This window comes from Talaromyces marneffei, chromosome 8 (genome assembly GCF_009556855.1).
Source record: "Talaromyces marneffei chromosome 8, complete sequence".
Lineage (NCBI taxonomy): Eukaryota > Fungi > Ascomycota > Eurotiomycetes > Eurotiales > Trichocomaceae > Talaromyces > Talaromyces marneffei.
Window position 1 is genome coordinate 17462 of NC_072355.1, and position 20382 is coordinate 37843.

Consider the following 20382-nt stretch of genomic DNA (forward strand, 5'->3'; position numbering starts at 1 on the left):
TGAAATTTGCTTTAAGAGAAATGGGGTTTTTTGTTTCTGCTTTTAGAAATCTGCGGAAGGTTTGCTCTGGAAAGATTTTATATATTGTCAATGTGCATGTAATAGTCAAGATATTGATAGTCAAGTATTTAAGAAGAATATATCTGAGCTATCTTTCTATATAGTAAAATCGTACCCGTGCCAACCCGCACCACCCCCCTCCTGGTGTTGGTGCTCACGGTCCAAAACGTAATATTTTCCAAAACAACATTTTTACCCAAAAACACCAAAGAATGACATTTCTACGCAGAACTAGGATTCGTATCTAGATAAAAAAAGGGATTCTCGTCCGGCTGGTTCCACCCACTGATTTGAGCATCAATAATAGCACACATATCATTATTTTGGGCAATTCGTGAAGCGGTCTCTTTTGCCTGTCTGATCCGCCGTTTCCGAGCCCGTTCCTCAATCCGCCACTTTTTTTTGATTTCCTCAGCTCTCCGCGCGTCAATACGCTTATTAGCATCTCGTACGGAAAGAACACCTCCTACATTCAATATCTGGCGTCGCGATTTGGCCTTAGCTTTGCGCCGATTGTGACGGCCGGACGTGAAGTTATTCGGAAGCAAGTGCGGTTTGACGTTCGCGCGGTTGCGGAGACGGAGAAACGCAGTCCCGATCACGTGAATCCAGAGCACGCGGGTAGGGCTGCGGTGTCGGATGCCAGGATAAGCTAAGCCTAATCTAGCAACATACGAATCTTGCCACACGGCCATATTAAACAAATACTGTCAACAAAGCAACGCAATACGAGCACCAATTTGCCCCAAAGATTGATAATACAGCAGAATGTGTTCGAATGATTGATTTCTAATTCTTGTTTGTTTTGCAAGATAGCTTTTGCCACATATTTGTATATAAAAAGGATCAGGATTGACAGTATAGCGATGTTGGGAGGATCGTGCAACAATATCAATCATTTTAACCCCAATATATCTCCTTTTGTTGATCCTCGACGGATTAGTGCTAGTGCGAAAATTCTTCCGTTATGCGGGAAGAGGGTTATTACTGTCACGTGAGCACGCCACGGATATAGCTACTGGGGAATAGCCTCATGTTCCTGTTTCTTTCTTTCCTTCCCTATGCTTAGTTTTCTCGATTCTAGCTGCCAATATGATTATTGTTTGAGCCTTCACAGGATCGGTGCAGCTGCTGGCACACGCAGACATGTGGCCCGTCAATCGGCTCAAGGTACGACTGCTTCCCAAAGCACCGAATCCGGAGATCCCGGATTTGATACCAACGATACTAGAAATGCGGTTGGAATAAGAGAAATCGAGAAAGAGGCATGGCACGCCTTTACTGTGTACAACAATCAGTACAAATCTCTCTTCCAGGTGTGGGAAATCCAACGTCGAGATATTGACAAGGTCTTTACCTGGATAAAGAAAACGGTATGCCTTAGTTATCTCAAAACGTGTGTCTCAATCACTCCGGATTGGAAACAAGCCTATCAGAACCTCAAGGCCCATGTTGGACAAGGAACGGCGGATATCCAAAAGAAGATCAAGAACGAGTATGATCTCCATATGAGGCCATTCAGAACAACCGGACCAGCAAAGGAAATGGAAGCTTGGATTGTGAAATGGGACGAGTTGTTGACTCAAGCCAATCGTAAATCCATGATGATTGCAACCGACACCATGGATTGGTCAACTAGATTCTTTGACGTTATTCGGAATCTTGACCACGCTTGGGTGTCAGCTTATGAGATCCAACTTTATGACAAAATCGATAATAACACGCTGGAGTATAAGGATCTCACAAATCTCTTTCGAAGGCTTATCCAAAGGCTTCATTCGCCAGCAAATCGACAGCGTACACGCGTGTCAAGAGGCTCCTTTACAACTCATAAAAATGATGATAATAACGACTCAGAGGATGAGAATACTCGACACTCTAGGCGCCTAACTCGTTCCCGAGAACGCACTCGAAGACGCTCACGATCCTACTCTAATGAGCCACCTCGCAAGAAAACTGCAGGACCTGAGTAAGAAAGAATAACACCACCGTTCTGCCCTACCTGCAGCGGTAGATATTTCCTTTTAGGATGCTTTTATATTCTTCAGTATCTTAGTCTAAGGGTACCGGAAAACTTTGTGCCTCAAAAGTTTAGACAAGAAAGAGCTGAACGTTGGGCGAGTCAACACCAACCTGAGATCGATGAGCTTATTGAACGACATAAGCAAATGACATTGGGACCAAATAGAGAAAAATCACGTTCACAGAGCAGGTCTTAAGAACGTCAAAAGAAGCCTGATAACTCAGGAACAAATAACACCACTTTTCAGGGAGAATCACTTTCTCCTGAATGACTCCCTAAATCGGCAGTTGGCCGGTGCAAAGCAACATTCTTCATCCAAATAGAGAAGGACTTGGCCGCACTGTCGATTAATGACTATCCATTGAAGCATTCATTAATATTGGACTCAGGTTCTACGATTCATGTCTTTAATGAGATAGAACGCTTTATCAACTTCTAAAGGGCACAACCTGGAGACTTCCTTTGGGCTGGAACCTATAAGGTGCCTATTCTCGGATATGGGGAAGTTGATATCGAAGTCCACGGACTCGGCGGTAAGCTGCGAATCTTACGCCTATATGAGGTAGCTTATTGCAAGGACTTTATTGCCAACCTTGTGTCGCTCCGCCAACTCAGAAAGCAAGGAATATGGTGGGACGGCCGGAGAGGTTTTGACTGCCTTCGTGACGAAAAGAACAGAATCGTGGCGTATATCAAAGATAGAGAAGGTCAATTTGTACTTGAATATATAACTCACGACCACCCTATGATCAAAACTGGATTCATGATTCGGCGTCACCGCTTCAACTCGTGGACCTCAAGGAAAGAAAGAAAAGCCAATGCCGAACGGTGGCATGCACGTCTTGGTCATCCTGGACCTCAGATTATTGAACATCTTGCTGGAGCTGGTAGAGGCGTTAGGTTGACCGGCCTTTCGAAAGGTCCAACAACGGTGGAATGTGAAGCGTGTGCCAGCTCGAAGATACACCGCCTGATAAGACGAGAAGATCGACGCCTCGCTGAACGACCCGGCGAACACCTAGCACTTGATTTTCATGACTTCGAGAAGAGTACACTAAAGAATGATAAGGATAAGAGAACATTAATATTGATTACTGACTGTTATAGCGGATTTATGTGGGATTTCTATTTAACCGGACACACGACGGTTGAGATCCTAGAAACACTGAAGTGGTTCTTCCAATATCTGAAGAAACGCTATAATATGACCCCAGTAAAGATTGAGATGGATAACGAGATTACTCACAGACACCTAGAAGTGAAGGATTGGATTAAACAACAACACGTTACTATTAAGACCTCTGTTGCCTATACCCAATCCCAAAATGGTGCAGCCGAACGCTCAGGGGGTGTCGTGAAGACGAAGGGAAGAGCTATGAGACATGGTGCAAAGTTCCCTCGAGATCTGTGGCCTGAGATATACCGTGCGACAGTTTATCTGCTTAATCGAACGCCTCGACAGGCCTCAAATTGGAAGACACCTTTTGACATATTCTATACACAGGTTGCGCTGCAAAATAGAATATGTGTATATGAACAAAAGCCTCAAATTGCTCACTTAAAGGTATATGGCTGCAAGGCCTACGCTATGACAACGGAGGCCCTGAAGAACGAGAACCGACTCCAACGCTTCAATCCAAAAGCGTGGATAGGTTATCTAGTGGGATACGACTCCACGAATGTATATAGGATTTGGAATCCTTCGACTGGAAATATTATTCGAGCCCGAGATGTTATCTTCAACGAGGATGAAGGATTCACCAGAGATATTCAACAAATCAAGGACGACCTCCTCGGTGTCACAACAGAGGATTTGACTAACCTACTCTCAAAAGTCGATATCTCTTTGGAATCAGAAAATGCTGACGATTTTACTAACCTTTTAGATGAAATGGAAGATGTTATTTTTGACGAAGATAGGCCGAATCCTAAGCACACGACAACTCAAGGATCGACTGGTTCAGGATCTGAAGAATCAAGCTGTCTTGATTCCGATGATTTAAGCGGCCCATCTCTCACGACCGGAGAAGGATTGTTGGACGGAATTGATAAATATGCTTATCCTACACCTCCAGAGTCGCCTCCGAGCGCTCTATTGGCGGCTAGCGTAACTATCGTTCAAAACGACGACTTTGTCCTTCGTGAGAGCTCTAAGTTCGCAGCTGGAATGTCAACTGGCGAGGAAGGTAGCGATGCTGCTCTCGTCCAGGAAGCAACCAACAGGGCAGGTGTCGGTGGCGCTCCTATTGGTGTAGGTATAGTTAGGCCTATAGGGTCATATACTAAGTTTGGGGAAGGTAGCGGTACTGCTCTCAATCTGCGTGACTCCATGGAACGCCTCATAGAGACTCGTGGCAGGCATTTCTTTAAGGACAGGTCCACAGGATCGCTCAAGAAGAGTAGGGAATACCTTATAGAGTTTCCTACTAGAACCGTCGATACCGTTTTGACTACGCAACGGGGAGAGCTCAATCCTTGGAGGTTTGCTTTCCTAGCAGGCACAAGATATCGTCAGTATGAGGTAAATACGGTCAGGTTTGATCATGTGAGTCTCCAATGACGTTTAAGGTCAGGACGTCGACTCCAGTCAATCCTAGTCCGCGATCTACCGCCTGCTCCCAAGAGTCACCGTGAAGTGGAAACTCACCCTCTAGGTTAGTTATTTGAAGAGGCTGAGAAAGCTCATCTCAAAAGTCATAATCCATCTGGCTCTTGGACGACGGTGCCTATCAGAAAGGCAAAAGGAAAGCAGATTCTCGATTGTATGTGGGTATATGTCTATAAGCAGGATAAGAAAGGTCGTCTAGTCAAATGCAAGGCACGACTTGTGGTAAGAGGTGATCAAGAGAAAAGAGATGATATGAGAGACATATATACTGCTACACTTGCTGCAAGATCTTTTAGGACATTTATAGCAATTGCTGCGCGCTTTGATCTGGAACTCAAGCAATATAACGCTGTCAATGCCTTCGTCAACGCCAAACTGGATGAAGAGATGTTTATGAGAATAGCTCCTGGATATCGTGAACCTGGCAAGATTTATCGGCTGAACAAAGCCCTCTACGGACTGCGCCGATCACCACTGCTATAGCAAAAGGAACTCACTAGTACCCTCACAAAGTTAGGCTTCAAGGCTATGCCTCATGAACCGTGTTGCATGCTGAAATCAGGGATCATGCTATTCTTTTATGTGGATGATATCGTCCTCGCGTACAAGAAGAGCCGTCAACTAGAAGCTGACTCAGTTCTGAACCAACTTCGCGCCAAATACAATATATCCGGAGGAGAGGATCTAGAGTGGTTCCTAGGCATGAGAATCATACGTGATCGAAGCAATAAGGTGATCTGGCTTAGTCAAGCCACCTATATCGACAAAATCGCTAAATTAGCTGACACTCGGCAAACTGACGATACACCAATGTCTCGAGAAGAGTTGCTTCCATACGAAGGAACGGCCACTTACAAGAGTCAACATCACTATCAACGCAAAGTTGGCTCAATAATGTACGCGGCTGTAAGCACTCGACCTGACGTGGCTTTTGCCGTCTCACGGCTTGCACGGTTCTTGTCAAATCCAGGACCCAAGCACCATAAAGCTGCCGACAAAGTTTTATGCTATCTCGAACGTCATCGTGCGTACGCTTTGAGGCTTGGAGGAGGTGAAGATTTTTCGGTATCAACAGACGCCTCATTTGCAGATAATACACTCGACCGGAAGAGCTCGCAAGCATACGTCATGACACTTTTCGGAGGAACGATAGGATGGCAAGCCAACAAGCAGGATACGGTGACAACGTCAACTACGGAAGCCGAATTGTTAGCTCTCGCTCAGGGGGTGAAAGAAGGCAAATATGTGCTTCGTTTGCTGCTTGAGTTAGAAATACGATTTGAGACACCTACTCTTCACGTTTTCTGTGACAACAAACAGACATTAGGATTGCTGGAGAAAGACGCTCCACGACTGCGTACAAAGCTTCGACACGTCGATATTCACAATCACTGGGTTCGACAAGAGGTGCAGAAGGGAGATATCCAAGTGCACTATATGCCCACGAAAGATATGATTGCCAACGGCCTCACCAAGGCACTCAGCAAGCAGGAACACCAAATATTTCTCAATCAAATCGGAGTAGAGAATATCGACAGCCGTCTCGCTCCCCAGCAAAAAGATATAGAGAACCCGGACATCGAAGAACTGCTTTCTCTCAACGACATGCCCAACAATATATGAAGCCATTCCCAGCTTTGCAAACAGTGCTTTCTGCAGCTGAGGGGGTGTGTCAGATAATCCGGATATCCAGAGGCAGTCAAATGAGGCAGTCAATCAGAAGCTCTACTTTATAGCCCCCAATTTTACCCCTCATGATAGGTCATGTTGGAATCCACGTATATGCTAGTAAACGGGTAACATAGGTTACCATACAAAATTGATATGTGAGTCGATGTGTCCTTGTTGTTGACTATGTTGGGCCCCCACGTCGCCCTTTTTTTTACTCGTTCTTTCCCCTTTATCGTGGGTATTTGCCAAGATGCTAATATACATTTTACAGCCTCTTATTGGCTGAAAGTCCTGACCGTTTTGAGATTAGCCTCGGTCATATTAGCAGGCTTCCAACAGGTCACAAATGATGTCAACCCTACATGCCGGATTCGATAAAACCAGCTCACCAGATGTCTATAAAAACCCGGCTTTGGGAACCTCATGTATTCAGACAGACAGAGAGAACTCAATACAGACAATCTTGCTAGTCAATTCTTCTTTTCATCTTTGTAAGCTACTATTCAGGATTGGCCTGGAGTAAACCCATCAATCCGACAGCATCTTATCTGGATAATTGTAATGACTGATTCCACCGCCCGATCCCTGTGGCCAATCAATGGGCTTACGGGATTATTGCGAGGGATCTAAGTAGAGCAGCTGGCTGTGGGTTGGGTTTAACCAGAACCCAACCCAAAACCCGCCAAGAAAAACCCAACCAACCCGACCCAGTGTCAGCTCTAAATTATTGATAACTCTATTATATTAATAAATTCTATTACCTAACTGTCTTATGAAGTTACCGACGGTGTGACGGACTTGGCGATACGCGGACAGAGGACTCAGCGGTCCCGTGACGGAACCCTAAGCCCTAGTTGAGAAGCCGTAACAAGAGTTATTCTTTGTCCTCAGGGTTTCCTAATTAGGCACCGCTGAGTCCTTTAGTGCGCGTATAAAAGGCTGTTAGCGAGCGGTGATGAATATTTCTCTTCTTTCCTTCCTCATACGTAGTTTCTCAGTCAACAGGCTACCCTAGCTAGTTAGGAATGAGCATCGTCACACCTAATAGCACTTCTCAGAGCTCATTGAGCCTCTTCCTCTCGGCCTTCTTTTCCTCAGAGTAAGCATACTTTTTAATGGCTCTATTTGCATCCTATACAATAAGTACATCTCCAACTTACACCTAATGCGTCAATCTTTTAACAGACTTGCGTTTATTCAGCGTTTATAGGCGGTTAATTTAACTACTCTTATTGTTGCTACTTAATATTGGCTTAAAACTACCATGAAAAATCTTTTTTAGACTCCTCCAAATACCAAGAATTGCCATCTCAATCTCATTTATCTGGGCATCAGAATATTATATTATGAGCTATATTATCTAAAATATTAAGTCCAGTACTTTCTTTAATAGGCCTGTTGGAGGGTTTACTAACGCTTACAGTATTAGAACTTATAGTAACTTAGGATCCTCTTGATTCTATCTTTCTGACAGCTAATTTGTTCTATATGTGTGGTTATGTATAGTTTATAAGCGTTATTCTAAAAGGGGGGTTTACTAGGTTAGATGCGGAAAGAGAGACCCAGTGGGAATCAATATAGTACGATTTATAGGTGCGATAACGCCTAAGGACTAGAAATATATACAACAGCCCCTGAGGCTATACAGGCTGATATGTGCGCTCGTAGAGAATTAACCAATAATCTGTACCAATGAGCGCATATATAAGCTGAAAGGCCTACCGTTCATGGCCTTACATGGTGTATCATAACAGTGACCAAATCACATGAACTCCATTTAGAACAAAATCTTTCATCATGTATTTTCCATCTAGCAAAAACTCGACGTGGCCAATTGGACGTACGTTAGTCGTTACTTTCCCCCCTTTTAGCTCGTCATAGATTTGGACTGCAAAAGCTGCAGCTAGAGGTCTAGACTTTGAGAGCGTCGAAAGTATGCTGACGATCAACTCGATGTTGTGTAGAAGCTCGAAGCGAGTTGGGATTAGCTCTAAAGCATGATCACCGATCATTACAGGAATTGTGTCGTCGAAATGGTTTGTTTTCATTTTCTTATTAGTTACCAGATCACCACTTTGAGAGATCCCACCTGATAACAGACCACTTGATGAGGGGGGCGTAGGTGTCAAAGTCTGAGTGTCTTTGCATCTCGTCCCATGCAATTCACGAACGTAAAATTGTGCGGTAACATATATTGACCAGATGACAAAAGGATTTGGCTGTCTCGATCATGATTTAGTTCCAGGACAAGGTCACTTTCATGTACAACTAAACCGAGTCAGCAAGAAACTCACATTGATTAAAGTCCCTTGAATATGCATCTGCTTTATCGTATTCATGAGTTTCATGGCCGTCATGAAACATTTGGACTTCCCAAATGAAGCAAAAGATTGCGCTGGTTTAATCTCAGAGCCACGCACTACAGCTGCATGCTGGAGACAGAGAAGCGTTGCCTGTATTCTAACGGCCATACAAAGTGTTCCAGATAGAACGATGGAGTTTCGCAGTGTAGGTTCCAGATATTGAGCGCAATAAAGCTGACTGAGGCTTTCGGTGATATAAAAATGGTGCATCCAAAAATCGTACTCCAGATGCTCATCTTTTATACCAACGCAAGCTATGTTAGCATGTCGCAAGCTACGAACATGTAGTGCAGTCGTGATGATAAACCCTTCGAATCTGGATAGCTTTCGCGCCATAGGTTGATTTAATGCTTCATAAAGTGTTCGTCGATGTAATGCTTTTGGGTCGTTGATGTTATGTTCATTTGGCAGTAGGGTGGTAATCTAGAAGTTCGTTCAGTACGTTGCAAGACACCGTAGGCGAAAAAAAGCGAAAGGTGTGATACCTTTTCCATATGGTTGATTTGTGCATTTGTGTTTGACCCAAAACATATGCTTTTAAAGCAGCATAAGATAAAAACTGACCAGAAGGTTCTCCGACGCTCTTCCAATTCTTCAGGGTTTGTTGTTTGCGCCATGAACAGTCCGGACGTCCGCTGTCGCAGCGGCTCATTTTCTCCATCCATCTGATGTAATTCAAATAATTCTGCCATCCACATTGCACGGTTAATTCGATCCCAGGCTCTGATAAACAGGAGTTGTTGTAATTCAAATGTTGCGAGAAGAGTACAACATTGCAGAGAAATAATAGCGAATAAAGGATTCCAAGTTTCGACCTTCTCGAAGTAAGCTCGCGAGACTTCGTAGAGCTTATTCTGCAAGTGATTGTAGGTAGAGGAGGCTGATGCTCCATATGCAAGTACTATGTACTTAAGACCCAGCAGTTCATGTCCTAGAGGCTGATGATCCATTTTTGTGAGGAAGGTATCTTTTTCTAGCATGTAACAGTTATGATCGGCTTGATCAAAATAACTTTCATAGCTAAAAATGGTACCGTTAGCGATTCAGAGCATGGAATGTCTGCATGGAAGTCTTACAGATCGTGTAATTCGCGAGGAGACAATTCGAGCTCCATGTCACATGTATCTGATATATCTCTCCCCTCAGTATTTAGGTCTAAATTGGGCCAGTTGGTTGAGGAGTTTTGAGGTGAAAGAACAAACGATGCATTAGACTCTATTTCAGATAAATTCCATAATCCATAAGAATCTGGAAACAAAGTCATAGCATTGTCGTCGATGGACCCGCTGTCTACACTGGCTGAAAGACCCATTAGCGGTGGAGAAGCAATTCCTGTCATGTTGTCTGCACGCGCAGCATGGGGCCACGTTTGGGAATTACAGGAGGTTGTTGTGGCCGCAAGACGTTCTTCCGCATTCGCTATGGACGAAAATAAGTCAGCTATTTCACGTCTCAATTCGAGTATGTTGAAGTTGATCAAGGGAAAGACCAACACAGCCGGTTGTTCAGCTCACTGATCATGACCAGAAGATCTTCTTTCTCTTGACCCAAAGTTCTGGAAAATACACATTGGCTTCGCCGGCGCAGGCAATTCTGGCAGCTTGGTTGTCCTCCGTGACATTTGACTTTTCTTTGACGACATTCTGTACATGCAGCATGTTTCGATCCCATACCACTACTCATTTTGAATCAGGTATCAAAAAAGAAAAAGAAAAAGAAAAAAGAAAGAACAAACAAACTTCATGTCATGGCCATCCGCGCATCACAGGCGGTACAGTAAAGGAATCCGTGATAGTGGTCGAGATACCTTCTGTTGATGTAAAAGTTCGGTTGACTATAAGATTGAAAACAAAAAGATATATCTGGTTCTCCCCAGACGTGATATATCCCTTATGCAATAGATCTGGCGAGTCTCCGAAGTTTTGACTAATGCCTGCAGTGGAATAGATACGTTTAGAGAGTGTGCTGAATAGATGTACTCCGATGGAGCAACGCAGCTGAATGAATGTGCAATAATGTTAATTAATTGATCTACTGTTGCATTGCACTACAGTACATGGTATGCATTAGGGGCGGCGGAGGACAGCGGCGTGGCGCCGATGTTACTACTGACGGGCGGCTAGATACGAAACTCGCAGATTTTATCAGGTAACGTTGAGTGGCGAGATTAATGCAAATCATACACAATAAACTGAGGCGTAAAGGAGTGGATCTATATTGTGTTTGCTCCAATCTACCATGGAGCGGTCTCGAGTTCATAAACCAGGTAGGAAAAGGGGCTCGGTGAACGAACTCCGCATCTCTCCGCTTGCCTCCGTATCTGTCTTGTCATTGGCGGGATCGAGCTTCGTTCACGCCTATGCTTTGTCGAATGAATAAGTGGGATGTTCACGGCGGAGGGGCAAACTGAGATATGTACCGCGAAGACTTGATCCACATCAATCTGGGTATTGTGTCTCAATGAAGAGAAATAACGACGATATTGACCTGGGCTGGCAGTAGCTAGGAGCAGGTTTCAGCGCGGCGGGCCGCGGGGGGAAGGAAAGAATCCCGTCGGCGTTGGCGTTTGCCGGCAACGCCGCGATAAAGCTTCATTGCATGCCCGTGAAATGTCCATTTTTAAAGCTGTGCAAAAGCAATGCTCGTACAGACCATAGCATCTCTAATCATTTCAGCGTCCTCAACAAACGAATGCACGTAGCTAATCATGCCTACTTACCCCGATGTCAAGAATCTTGTCGAGCGGAATCGAGCCCAAGCCACAAACTTCTCCCCAAAACCGTTTTTGAGTGAGCTCAAGGCTGCTGCAGTTACCTCGCCGTCGGTTGTAGTCGTTACTTGCTGTGATATCCGAGTAAATCCGTATGAGTTCTTAGACCTCAAGATTACGGACGTTTTCCACCTTCGAAACACCGGTGGCCGCGTCGGTCCGCTCATCAATGATATTGTTGCTCTTGACTATGCCATTGGCCTGACGGAAATTATGATCATACATCATTTGGATTGTGGCACGACGTTTTACACCGACGAAGGGGTCCGCGAAGCCATCAACGCGCGAGCCCCCGGAAACGTGGATGAGAAAGACACATTTCGAGCCAAGGGAGCCAACGCTGTACAAAGTGTTCGGGAGGATGTTGAGGTTTTCAAGCGTTCCCTGCTTGTTCGACCTGAGCTGGCAGAGCAAACTTATGGATTCACTTTCGACTTGAAGTCAGGGTTGGTCACAGCTGTGTAATAGTGTAGATGGAAGAGCGAGCGAGGTGTATATAGCAGTCAGAAATAATGCAGCAACATTGATTCTCACTGAAAGCGGTGGACTTTATTGAATTAGGAGGACTTTCATCCATGCAGTCACATTAGGGGTGTTTTGGTATGAATTTGTAAATCTATTGGATAGCCGTATTGGCGAAGAATCCAAAAATCCAAACTAAGTGCAGTTAAGAAGCTAGGGATGCGACATGCTTGTCTACGTTGGCATGCTCTTCAATTTTACCACCTACTGCATCATCTACATATATGCTATCTCTACGCAGTTCGTTGTCAGATACTTTGCAGCCCTCGTACAAATAGTGAATGTTGCTTTGCCGCCGAACAACATGTGTATATGACTGCTAAAATTCAAGAAAGACATATCTACCAAGGATGGTGTAAATTTCTTATCATATCCGAGCTGCCAGGGAGGAACATTGAAAGGGGCCCTAAGCCATGAGCGAGGATGACGCCCGTCCCTCTTATTATCATGGAGGACTGGGTCTGAGTTGATATCACCTAGGTGCCTTATTTTAACAACCCTACCATATCCAAAAATCATACAAAAAGTATTTGCAATAACGTGCACCCCTGAGAGATGTTTCTCCCTTGGCTAGCCGTCCAGTCGATCAACAGCGAGTGATCAGAGAACCATCGGTTTGGCGGAGCAGCCATCTTGAAACTTAGTTGCTTATCGTCGCTTCGCTAGCCTTTGAGCTTCTAATCACGAGAAAAACCCATAATATACACAAGCTAAGAGCCGGCTTGAAAGTGTATCTAAACATACTTCGCACCCAATCGCTGATAGAAGGTCTTGGGAAAGACTCTCTATACTTCGCTTCTAAGACGTCATCGTCCCATTTCACCGACCCTTTCAAATCGCCAGGTACAGGGATGAAGTCGAGTTTCGGCGCAGCCTTGAACAGAATGCTGGCCTGTTTTGCAAAGGTGTCGTCTGGCAAGAAAGGAATGACTCGAGAGAGAATCTTGTACCAGGTAGTCTCCCAAGCCTGAATTTTGGTAGCCAAAGAGGAGAAGTCAATAAACTGTCGCATTCGCACTTGACGGTCCTTCTGATATTCATGGAGTAAATTCTGAATAGCTGCCTTGTCTGGCTTGCCCTCTGGGTGCTCCTGTATGGCTTTATGGAGAAGATTCGTGAGGACGACAACACTTTCCATGGCACTGTTACCGCCCAGTCCGATGTTTGGTGTCATCTATATTTCAATGTCAGGACCATCGCATGTGAAACCAGGTGGTTAGGTTTACCTTGTGAACAGCATCACCTGCAAGAACAACACGCCCAAAGAACATGTGCTCGAAAAGACCTTCTTCAACATTCACAAGCTCCGTTCGGATGGCGGTTTTCCAGAGCTCCCCAAAAACTTGGGTCTCGGAGATGGGGCAATCCATGCATTCAGCAGCGCGTCTCTCCGCATCTGCTTGAGTCCATTTTGGTAGGGCTGGCCAGTGGACTCTATCATTCTTGAAAAAGACAAACCAAAACGTATGCTTCTTGCCTCCTATGGTCAAGAATGATTTCCCATCGTAGTGAGTGCAATAGAGATCGCTTGGACTCATGTGCGATCCTGTCTCGCTGAAACCAATCAAAAGACTGTAATCAGCATGGAGGGCTGTCATCCAGTCAAAGGTAAGCCTGACGGTTCATAGCATCCTTGACTTGGTCTTACTTTTTTTCTCATTCGCGGTGATGAAGCCTGGAATGGCCGCATTCGCGTTTCTCCACATCAAGCTTCTGACCAGACTATGAACTCCATCGACCCCTAGTACCAAGTCCCCTTCTTCTACGGTGCCATCGGCGAGGATCACCTTGACATTGTCCTCAGAGTCGATGATATCCACGACCTTGCTATGAGACTTGATTAGGGACTTGTCAGACAATCCATCATACATGATCTCCAGGAACCTCCTTCTCTCCAGCACCGGAATAGGATACCCATGGCTGCGGAACGTAAGCTTACACTCTAATTCAAGATTGACTGACGAAATTTGAACTCACTATTGTCTCAGAAATCTGAACAATTCACTGTTGGCAATGAGTGACCCGTCAGGGAGAAAATTCTTGGCCCTCTCTATTGGATACGTTTCGTCGTCAACAGCTTGAAGTGTTCCAAATTGTTGGAGAATTCTGGCCCCGTGGGGGTAAATCCCAATACTAGCTCCACGCGCCGGCGCAATTTCGCCCCTTTCGAGAACAATGTGGTCGATACCCGCCTTCTCGAAAGCATGAGCAGCAGCAAGACCACCAACTCCGCCACCTACAACGATCACTCGGAATCTCTTTTGACTCCCCATTGTTGAATTGAGCAAGTGCGCAGCCACTGCTCTATGCTAAGAAGTCTGAAAAGGTTTCAGGACTTATTCTGTACTATATAACAGGCAGGGAATCGTTACCATCGATAGTGACGAAGCCTGCGGGGTTGCCATTCCGACACCGCGATAGTTAACTGCAACCATCATCCAATCTCATTTATATGTGGCCGAGTCGGCGCGCACCACCGAAGCTAATGCATGCAAAGCCTCGGCGTCCGGACCGAAAGCTTAATTCGATACGAGCGACAGCAATAATCAATATAGATATATAACACGCTAACAATATCCATTACTTTTAGATCTCGTTGTCACTCATACATCTTCATACCGCATTGACTATCGCCCTTGAATAAGTTCAAGTTATACAAACGCCACAATGGTCGCTCCTACTGTGAACTACCCAACTGTTGTTCCAGCCATCAATCAAGTGGTGGATGTTATTGCAAAGCGTGTTGTCGGTAAGTTAAGGTAGATACATTCAGCTCGACCGAAGTCTCACTCTTTTCTAGGCGTGCGTGAGAACGGGCCAACTCTTATTCACTTTGTAAGACGCAGATACCTTTCGAAACTGAAAAAGCTTGGAATTCTAACTTGCGCAACAAATGATAGGAATTTGGTAAAGGCACGCTCGAAACTGTCGAAGGGTTTGAACCAGCTTTCAAGGCCGAGATCTTTCACGGCGCTGATTGGCTCTCATTTGATTCCGATGAGAAACATGCTCGCATTGACGTGAAAGCCGTGGCACAGTAAGACTTCACATCCATGAATGGCTTGGCGGATTACATGTTTTGAATGAGAGCTGAGATGGAACTCATAGGACCGAAGATGGTGCCATCATCAACTTTCCCTACCACGGAGTTGTAACGCTTGACAAGGATGTTATGGCCTGCTTTAATATGGATCCCACATCGAAGACAATCCCTTTCGGTGCCAGCAGTAAGTTGCTTTGTTTGTATAATGTTGTCTAGTATGAAGGCTAATCATTGGTCTATAGCCAATACGCATTATTTCCACAGCGGAGCAGAGAAGCTGAAGGATCTTGAAAACATGACATTCATCGGAAATAGTCGCATGATTATCAACCAGGAAACTCGGGGAATTCAAGTCGAGACTCGCATCTCGAGAGTCATTCCTGCTACGGGTTTGGAGTGAATGTTGAGGAAGGGATGGGCATGTAGAACGCAGTTTGATGTCCTATAGTAAATTTATGTTATCCTCTCCACTGGGAACACGGTTCATTATGCCGAATTGGCCTTGCCGTCAAAACTATATTACAAGCACGATGTGAAGTGCGTACCGTTGTAGTATATATACCCGCTACGTTTAGCAGGGTTGATGAAACTCTTCAATTTCTGGGCCAGCAGTCATATACCAGAGATTGAGTTTCACGTGTCGCAATCCTCCTTATTTGAATCGTAGCATGAAATATACCTTTCCATCTAAGGGAGACTAGTCAATTCCTCCTACTTTAAGAGAAAGTCAAAATATCTTTACGACCTGATTATACTGGAAGTCTAAAGTCACACCATAGCCCTTTCTACAAGCAATACTAGTGGTAGCCTGACTACTTCTTGCGGAATGGAGGTATGGATGTAAGGATCCAGTAGCTAGCCAGTTCTATAACACTGAAACTCTTTAAGACGCTGCCTTAACCCAAACCAATTCACCAGCCAGTTGCTTTCCCCTGCAACTCTGGGGCCGGGGGTCGGTATAGTACTTTTCATAATGTCGTAACTTATAGAATCCACTGTCCGCATAGCCCTCGGTCGTCTCGCCGAGCATTCTAATTTGGGGATAGCTTCTCCGAGGGAGGCCGAAGTTTACCTAAATCCTGCGACACATAAAGTGAATGTGAAAGTGGGAAGATTGGTATATTAAGCACTTTTATTCCGTTCTTTAATATCCTGAGGGCACAGATTTAGGTGTACCATTGAACCTATATAGGTTTATTATTCATACTCGGTTGGTCTTGGTCCAAGCTGAGTATGCAGACTATCCAACACTTGGAGATTCATCCTCTCTGAAACATTGCTATCTCAGACTACTATTTGAGGAACCCAATCGAAGCCACCACAGACTTGTCGTTTACTATGACTGATAACGGCATCCCTCGTCTACACAACAAGGTTGCTGTGGTCACTGGTTCCTCTTCTGGGTTAGGCCGAGCCATAGCCTTAGCTTTTGCATCACACGGCACCAAACTTATAGTCTGTGCGGATCTGCAACCAGAGCCACGCAAGGGCAGCGATGGAGAGAATGAAGCTACTCATGAGATGATCTGTCGGGAATATGGTGAGGGCAAGGCCCGGTTTGTCAAGTGCGACGTAGGAGTCAGTGAGGAGGTCAAGCAAATGATACAGGTAGCAGTTGAGGAAGGGGGTCGACTAGATGTGTAAGTTACTCGACGGCTTGCTTTTTTTGCGCAAAGTGAAGTGCTCAAAAATACCATGTACTGTAGTATAGTCAACAATGCGGGTATTGGTCACACCGATCCAACCCTTCGACTCCATCAGCTTCCTGATTCGGAGTGGGATAGGTTCATGTCAGTGTTCCACTGTCCCAACAAGGGCAAATTTTGACCAAGCTGCTGAAAACTAGTTACTAGCCGTATCAATGCCACTGGTGTATACAACGGCAGTAAACACTCGCTTGCTCAAATGGTGACTCAGGAGCCTGACGCTAAAGGCAGTCGGGGGCGGATCATCAATGTCTCAAGTGTGATGGGTCTGGTAGCTTCAGCAGGTGGTGCTGGTAAGTGGGCTTCTTTGTATCCTATTGTTAGTACTAATCCCAATTGCCGATGATTTTCAGGAGCCTACAATGCTTCGAAAGCCGCCTCTCTGAATTTAACCCGGCAGATTGCCCTGGATTACGCTCGAGATCGTATCACAGCCAATGCTCTTTGCCCTGGCTTGATAAAGACAGCCATGACCCGTGACCTGGACGAAACCGCTGCACAAGCGTTCCTCAATGCAACACCTTGGGGCGATTGGCTCGGGGCGGATGACGTCGCCGGAGGCGCTGTGTTTCTGGCCAGTGATGACGCGGCGGTAGTAACAGGAATTGCGCTGCCTGTAGATGGCGGGTATGTAGCTATGTAAGCAGAAGATCTATCTAGGCTTGTCTACAGTGAATCAATGTTTCCACAGAGTGACTTTTGCACATGATTTGTGGTCTCCTAAGCGTCGATGTAGTTTGAGTTGCTGATCTGAAAACGTAATGCTAAAGATAAAGCGAGCCGTGGTACAAATCAGAAAAGAAGATTCATTGCTATTCTTGCGTGAAAATAACAAGGGGATACTGTGCATTCGCCTCATCAACTACCTCTAGAAACGGTAAAGCTTTCTAAGACAACATAGAACTCTACGGGAAATTTTGGGGATCAAGATACTGTTCCGCGAAAATAAGCAGCTAAAAGAATTAGCCAGAACATGCAATACAAGAATGGGCAAAAATGGGCAAAAAAGATTTAAATATGCGCTGGAAACTAAGGGCAAACCCTTTTTGGGGAAAGGAAAAGACAAGCCTTGAGCGTCTCTATCACTGGAGCTAACGTTTACGTAAAATGGGTGTGGAGATTCAAGTCGTTAACACGAGTATTTAGCTGAATCTTGATAAAAATTACTTGACAATGAGTAATATCATATGTTAATCAGGCCTGTCTTTACATGCCTCGTTGAATAGCAAGCAAAGCCGAAGCGCCCAAGAGAATCTCACAAGGAAGAAAGAACTATTGAAAGAACAAGAGAATAAACGTCAGACGGACAGTAAATGATGACATTTCTTTTCAACTCATGATATCCAGCTGGTTGACTGTAAGGAAGAGGAAGAATAACGACCACCCCTGAGAGGCCTGGCCATTCGACGGGCTGCTTTAGGCCCCGTTTGCGAAGACAAGAAGAGTGCCAAGTCCAGCTAGAAGGATCGCAAACAACGTCGAGTAATCAAACAATGTCGAATAATCTGAAACGTTGTTTAACTTCACCTCGTTCGATCGAAGTCGCTTTTGAGCATAGTACTCATCGATAATTCCACTGAAATCTTCGGGTCTGTATGGTGAAAAGTACTCAGCTAGAAAGTTGGACTTTCTGCGAGAGTTGACACCGAGATCTTTGCAGAGAGTCTCAACGTACTTAAACTTCCCATGAGCATGAAAATTTGAAGAGGTTAGAGAGTGAACTTACAGGGAGGAAGTCATAGAGGGAGTATGGAAATTTCTGACCCTGGCTGATGTAACGCTTGCGAGTCCACGCATTCCATTCGGCGATTTCCTTGGCCATTTCATCTTCTCCAGGGAGGTTGAGCTCCCCTTCAAGATATAGAATCGCCCAGAATGTCTGAATCGATGCAACCAAGGGCGTCTGTACTGTATGGATTTGACCTAGAATGGCGAGGGAACGATCACCGGACTTGGCGTGGGCAATTGGTACTACTCTTCGGTAAAGTCTCCAATATTTTGATGGAGATTTGGTCGTTTGTTCGTTGAGGAGCACTGGACCCTTAACTAAAAATGGTAGCTTCTGGTCGACAGACTTCTCTGCTTCGCGATCTATACTTTTCCAGTCTCGATCTCCCACCTTAGCATTTGCTGGGAGGCCAATTTTGGATTTAGTCTCATCGTCAAACATGGCAAAATGGTCTCCCCACCCCGTGCACATGACGATGAAGTCCGATTCTACCGACCTTCCGGATTTGAAGGACATGGTTCTCTCATTGAGAACCCCCAGCTCATCCCGGACAATTGTAACATCGCCTTTATGAATTGTGGACCAAAAATCCGGCAGAGTGACGACACCAAGACCGGAGTTTGCCCAGAAAATACTATGGGTGTGTCAGCCACGCTCATTTGAATCAGAATGGAGGCCGACCTTTTCCCATCCACTTCTGGTCTTAAACCCGCCACATGGTCACCTTTATCATAGCCCGCATGAAGATCACTCAGATACGCCACAGTGTCCCAGAATTTCCCGGCCAACCAGCGCCCAATCTGATTGTTTTGGAACATAGAGTATACCAAACCTTTAGTATTCAGTATCGAAGGACTGAGACCAGTCATCAACCTGGTAGATGCAACTCCAATACTTGTCCAGAAGCCAAGCAACTCCGATGGCAAAATGGCAAGTGGCCCTGAACCTCCAGGTCGGATTACCCATGTTACCTTTTTGCCCATTGTTAAAAGTAGGTATACAGCATCGTATGCGGACTTGGCCGCCCCAACCACCATGACGTGCTGATATTCATTCTTTTGCAGTTCGGTGAACGATTCACCCAAATCTCGAGAATGAACGATTGGCACTTTCACATTCTCAGGCGAATATTGTGGCATGTTTGGAATGGACGTGACTCCGGGTCCTACCATAAGCTTCCCAGCATCCAGGAGGTCGGGGCTGTTCCGGAAGCGGAGACGCCAGCCTCGAGGACCACGCTCAATTTTTTCGACGTGGGTATTGAATCGAATACGAGAAAGGAGATCATGGTCTTCGGCGTATTTTTGTAGATAGTTGTGAATCATACGCCCTGTGACCTGTCTTTTGTCGTTCATTCCCTCCGGTGACATCGGCGTATCGATGTAATTAAACAGACCGAGATTGACCTGAGCAACTAGATTTGGATAAAGTCTCCTTTCACTCCATACTCCCCCAACGGTTGAATCAGAATCGATGATCAACAAATTAACGTCAGGACGAACTCGCAAGTAGGTACGCGCCGCAACGAGGCCATACCAGCCTAGTGCCAAATATCGATAAGCGTTGAGATAAAACAATCAAGTATCTAGGAGGACAAGCTCTACACACCTGCGCCAATAATGGCAACATCAACATATTGATTGGGCGGTAAGGACTCCATTAACAAAGCTTGCGTCTTTCACTTGGTAATGAATACTCATCGATAAAGAGGAATTTTACGGGATGCAGAGGTTTATACGGGATGCAGAGGTTTATACGGATCCAGTTCGACAAAACCTACCTCCACCTTCAAGCCGGGGCTTCGGGGGGGTCTAAATCCTAGTTGTATGATGCACTTGAAGTTTAATGGCGGAATAACATGATGCCACAAAGCCGAACTATGAGCGG

General features: G+C 45.2%; 7 protein-coding genes across 7 annotated transcripts; 4 read left to right on the forward strand and 3 right to left on the reverse strand.

Annotated features, from left to right (window-relative positions):
* Positions 1 to 5258: 5258 nt before the first annotated feature.
* Positions 5259 to 6314, forward strand: EYB26_009364 (uncharacterized protein; the record flags this gene model as incomplete). Its single annotated transcript, XM_054268614.1, has 1 exon — positions 5259 to 6314. The coding sequence occupies one exon, from the start codon at positions 5259 to 5261 to the stop codon at positions 6312 to 6314; it is 1056 nt and encodes a 351-aa protein (XP_054124589.1).
* Positions 6315 to 8107: 1793 nt separating this feature from the next.
* EYB26_009365 (uncharacterized protein) lies at positions 8108 to 10246 on the reverse strand (the record flags this gene model as incomplete). Its single annotated transcript, XM_054268615.1, has 5 exons — positions 8108 to 8581; positions 8657 to 9148; positions 9211 to 9745; positions 9802 to 10144; positions 10219 to 10246. The coding sequence occupies 5 exons, from the start codon at positions 10244 to 10246 to the stop codon at positions 8108 to 8110; spliced, it is 1872 nt and encodes a 623-aa protein (XP_054124590.1).
* Positions 10247 to 11432: 1186 nt separating this feature from the next.
* On the forward strand, positions 11433 to 11960 carry EYB26_009366 (uncharacterized protein; the record flags this gene model as incomplete). Its single annotated transcript, XM_054268616.1, has 1 exon — positions 11433 to 11960. The coding sequence occupies one exon, from the start codon at positions 11433 to 11435 to the stop codon at positions 11958 to 11960; it is 528 nt and encodes a 175-aa protein (XP_054124591.1).
* A 705-nt stretch (positions 11961 to 12665) lies between these two features.
* On the reverse strand, positions 12666 to 14290 carry EYB26_009367 (uncharacterized protein; the record flags this gene model as incomplete). Its single annotated transcript, XM_054268617.1, has 5 exons — positions 12666 to 12694; positions 12762 to 13191; positions 13244 to 13608; positions 13666 to 13937; positions 13995 to 14290. The coding sequence occupies 5 exons, from the start codon at positions 14288 to 14290 to the stop codon at positions 12666 to 12668; spliced, it is 1392 nt and encodes a 463-aa protein (XP_054124592.1).
* A 394-nt stretch (positions 14291 to 14684) lies between these two features.
* On the forward strand, positions 14685 to 15460 carry EYB26_009368 (uncharacterized protein; the record flags this gene model as incomplete). Its single annotated transcript, XM_054268618.1, has 5 exons — positions 14685 to 14766; positions 14818 to 14852; positions 14918 to 15054; positions 15126 to 15244; positions 15303 to 15460. The coding sequence occupies 5 exons, from the start codon at positions 14685 to 14687 to the stop codon at positions 15458 to 15460; spliced, it is 531 nt and encodes a 176-aa protein (XP_054124593.1).
* A 938-nt stretch (positions 15461 to 16398) lies between these two features.
* On the forward strand, positions 16399 to 17409 carry EYB26_009369 (uncharacterized protein; the record flags this gene model as incomplete). Its single annotated transcript, XM_054268619.1, has 4 exons — positions 16399 to 16700; positions 16767 to 16850; positions 16914 to 17059; positions 17120 to 17409. 4 exons carry the CDS (start codon positions 16399 to 16401, stop codon positions 17407 to 17409), a joined length of 822 nt encoding a protein of 273 aa, XP_054124594.1.
* A 773-nt stretch (positions 17410 to 18182) lies between these two features.
* On the reverse strand, positions 18183 to 20155 carry EYB26_009370 (uncharacterized protein; the record flags this gene model as incomplete). The annotated part of the gene is made up of 4 exons (XM_054268620.1): positions 18183 to 18440; positions 18493 to 19129; positions 19177 to 20035; positions 20104 to 20155. 4 exons carry the CDS (start codon positions 20153 to 20155, stop codon positions 18183 to 18185), a joined length of 1806 nt encoding a protein of 601 aa, XP_054124595.1.
* Between the last annotated feature and the right edge of the window lie 227 nt (positions 20156 to 20382).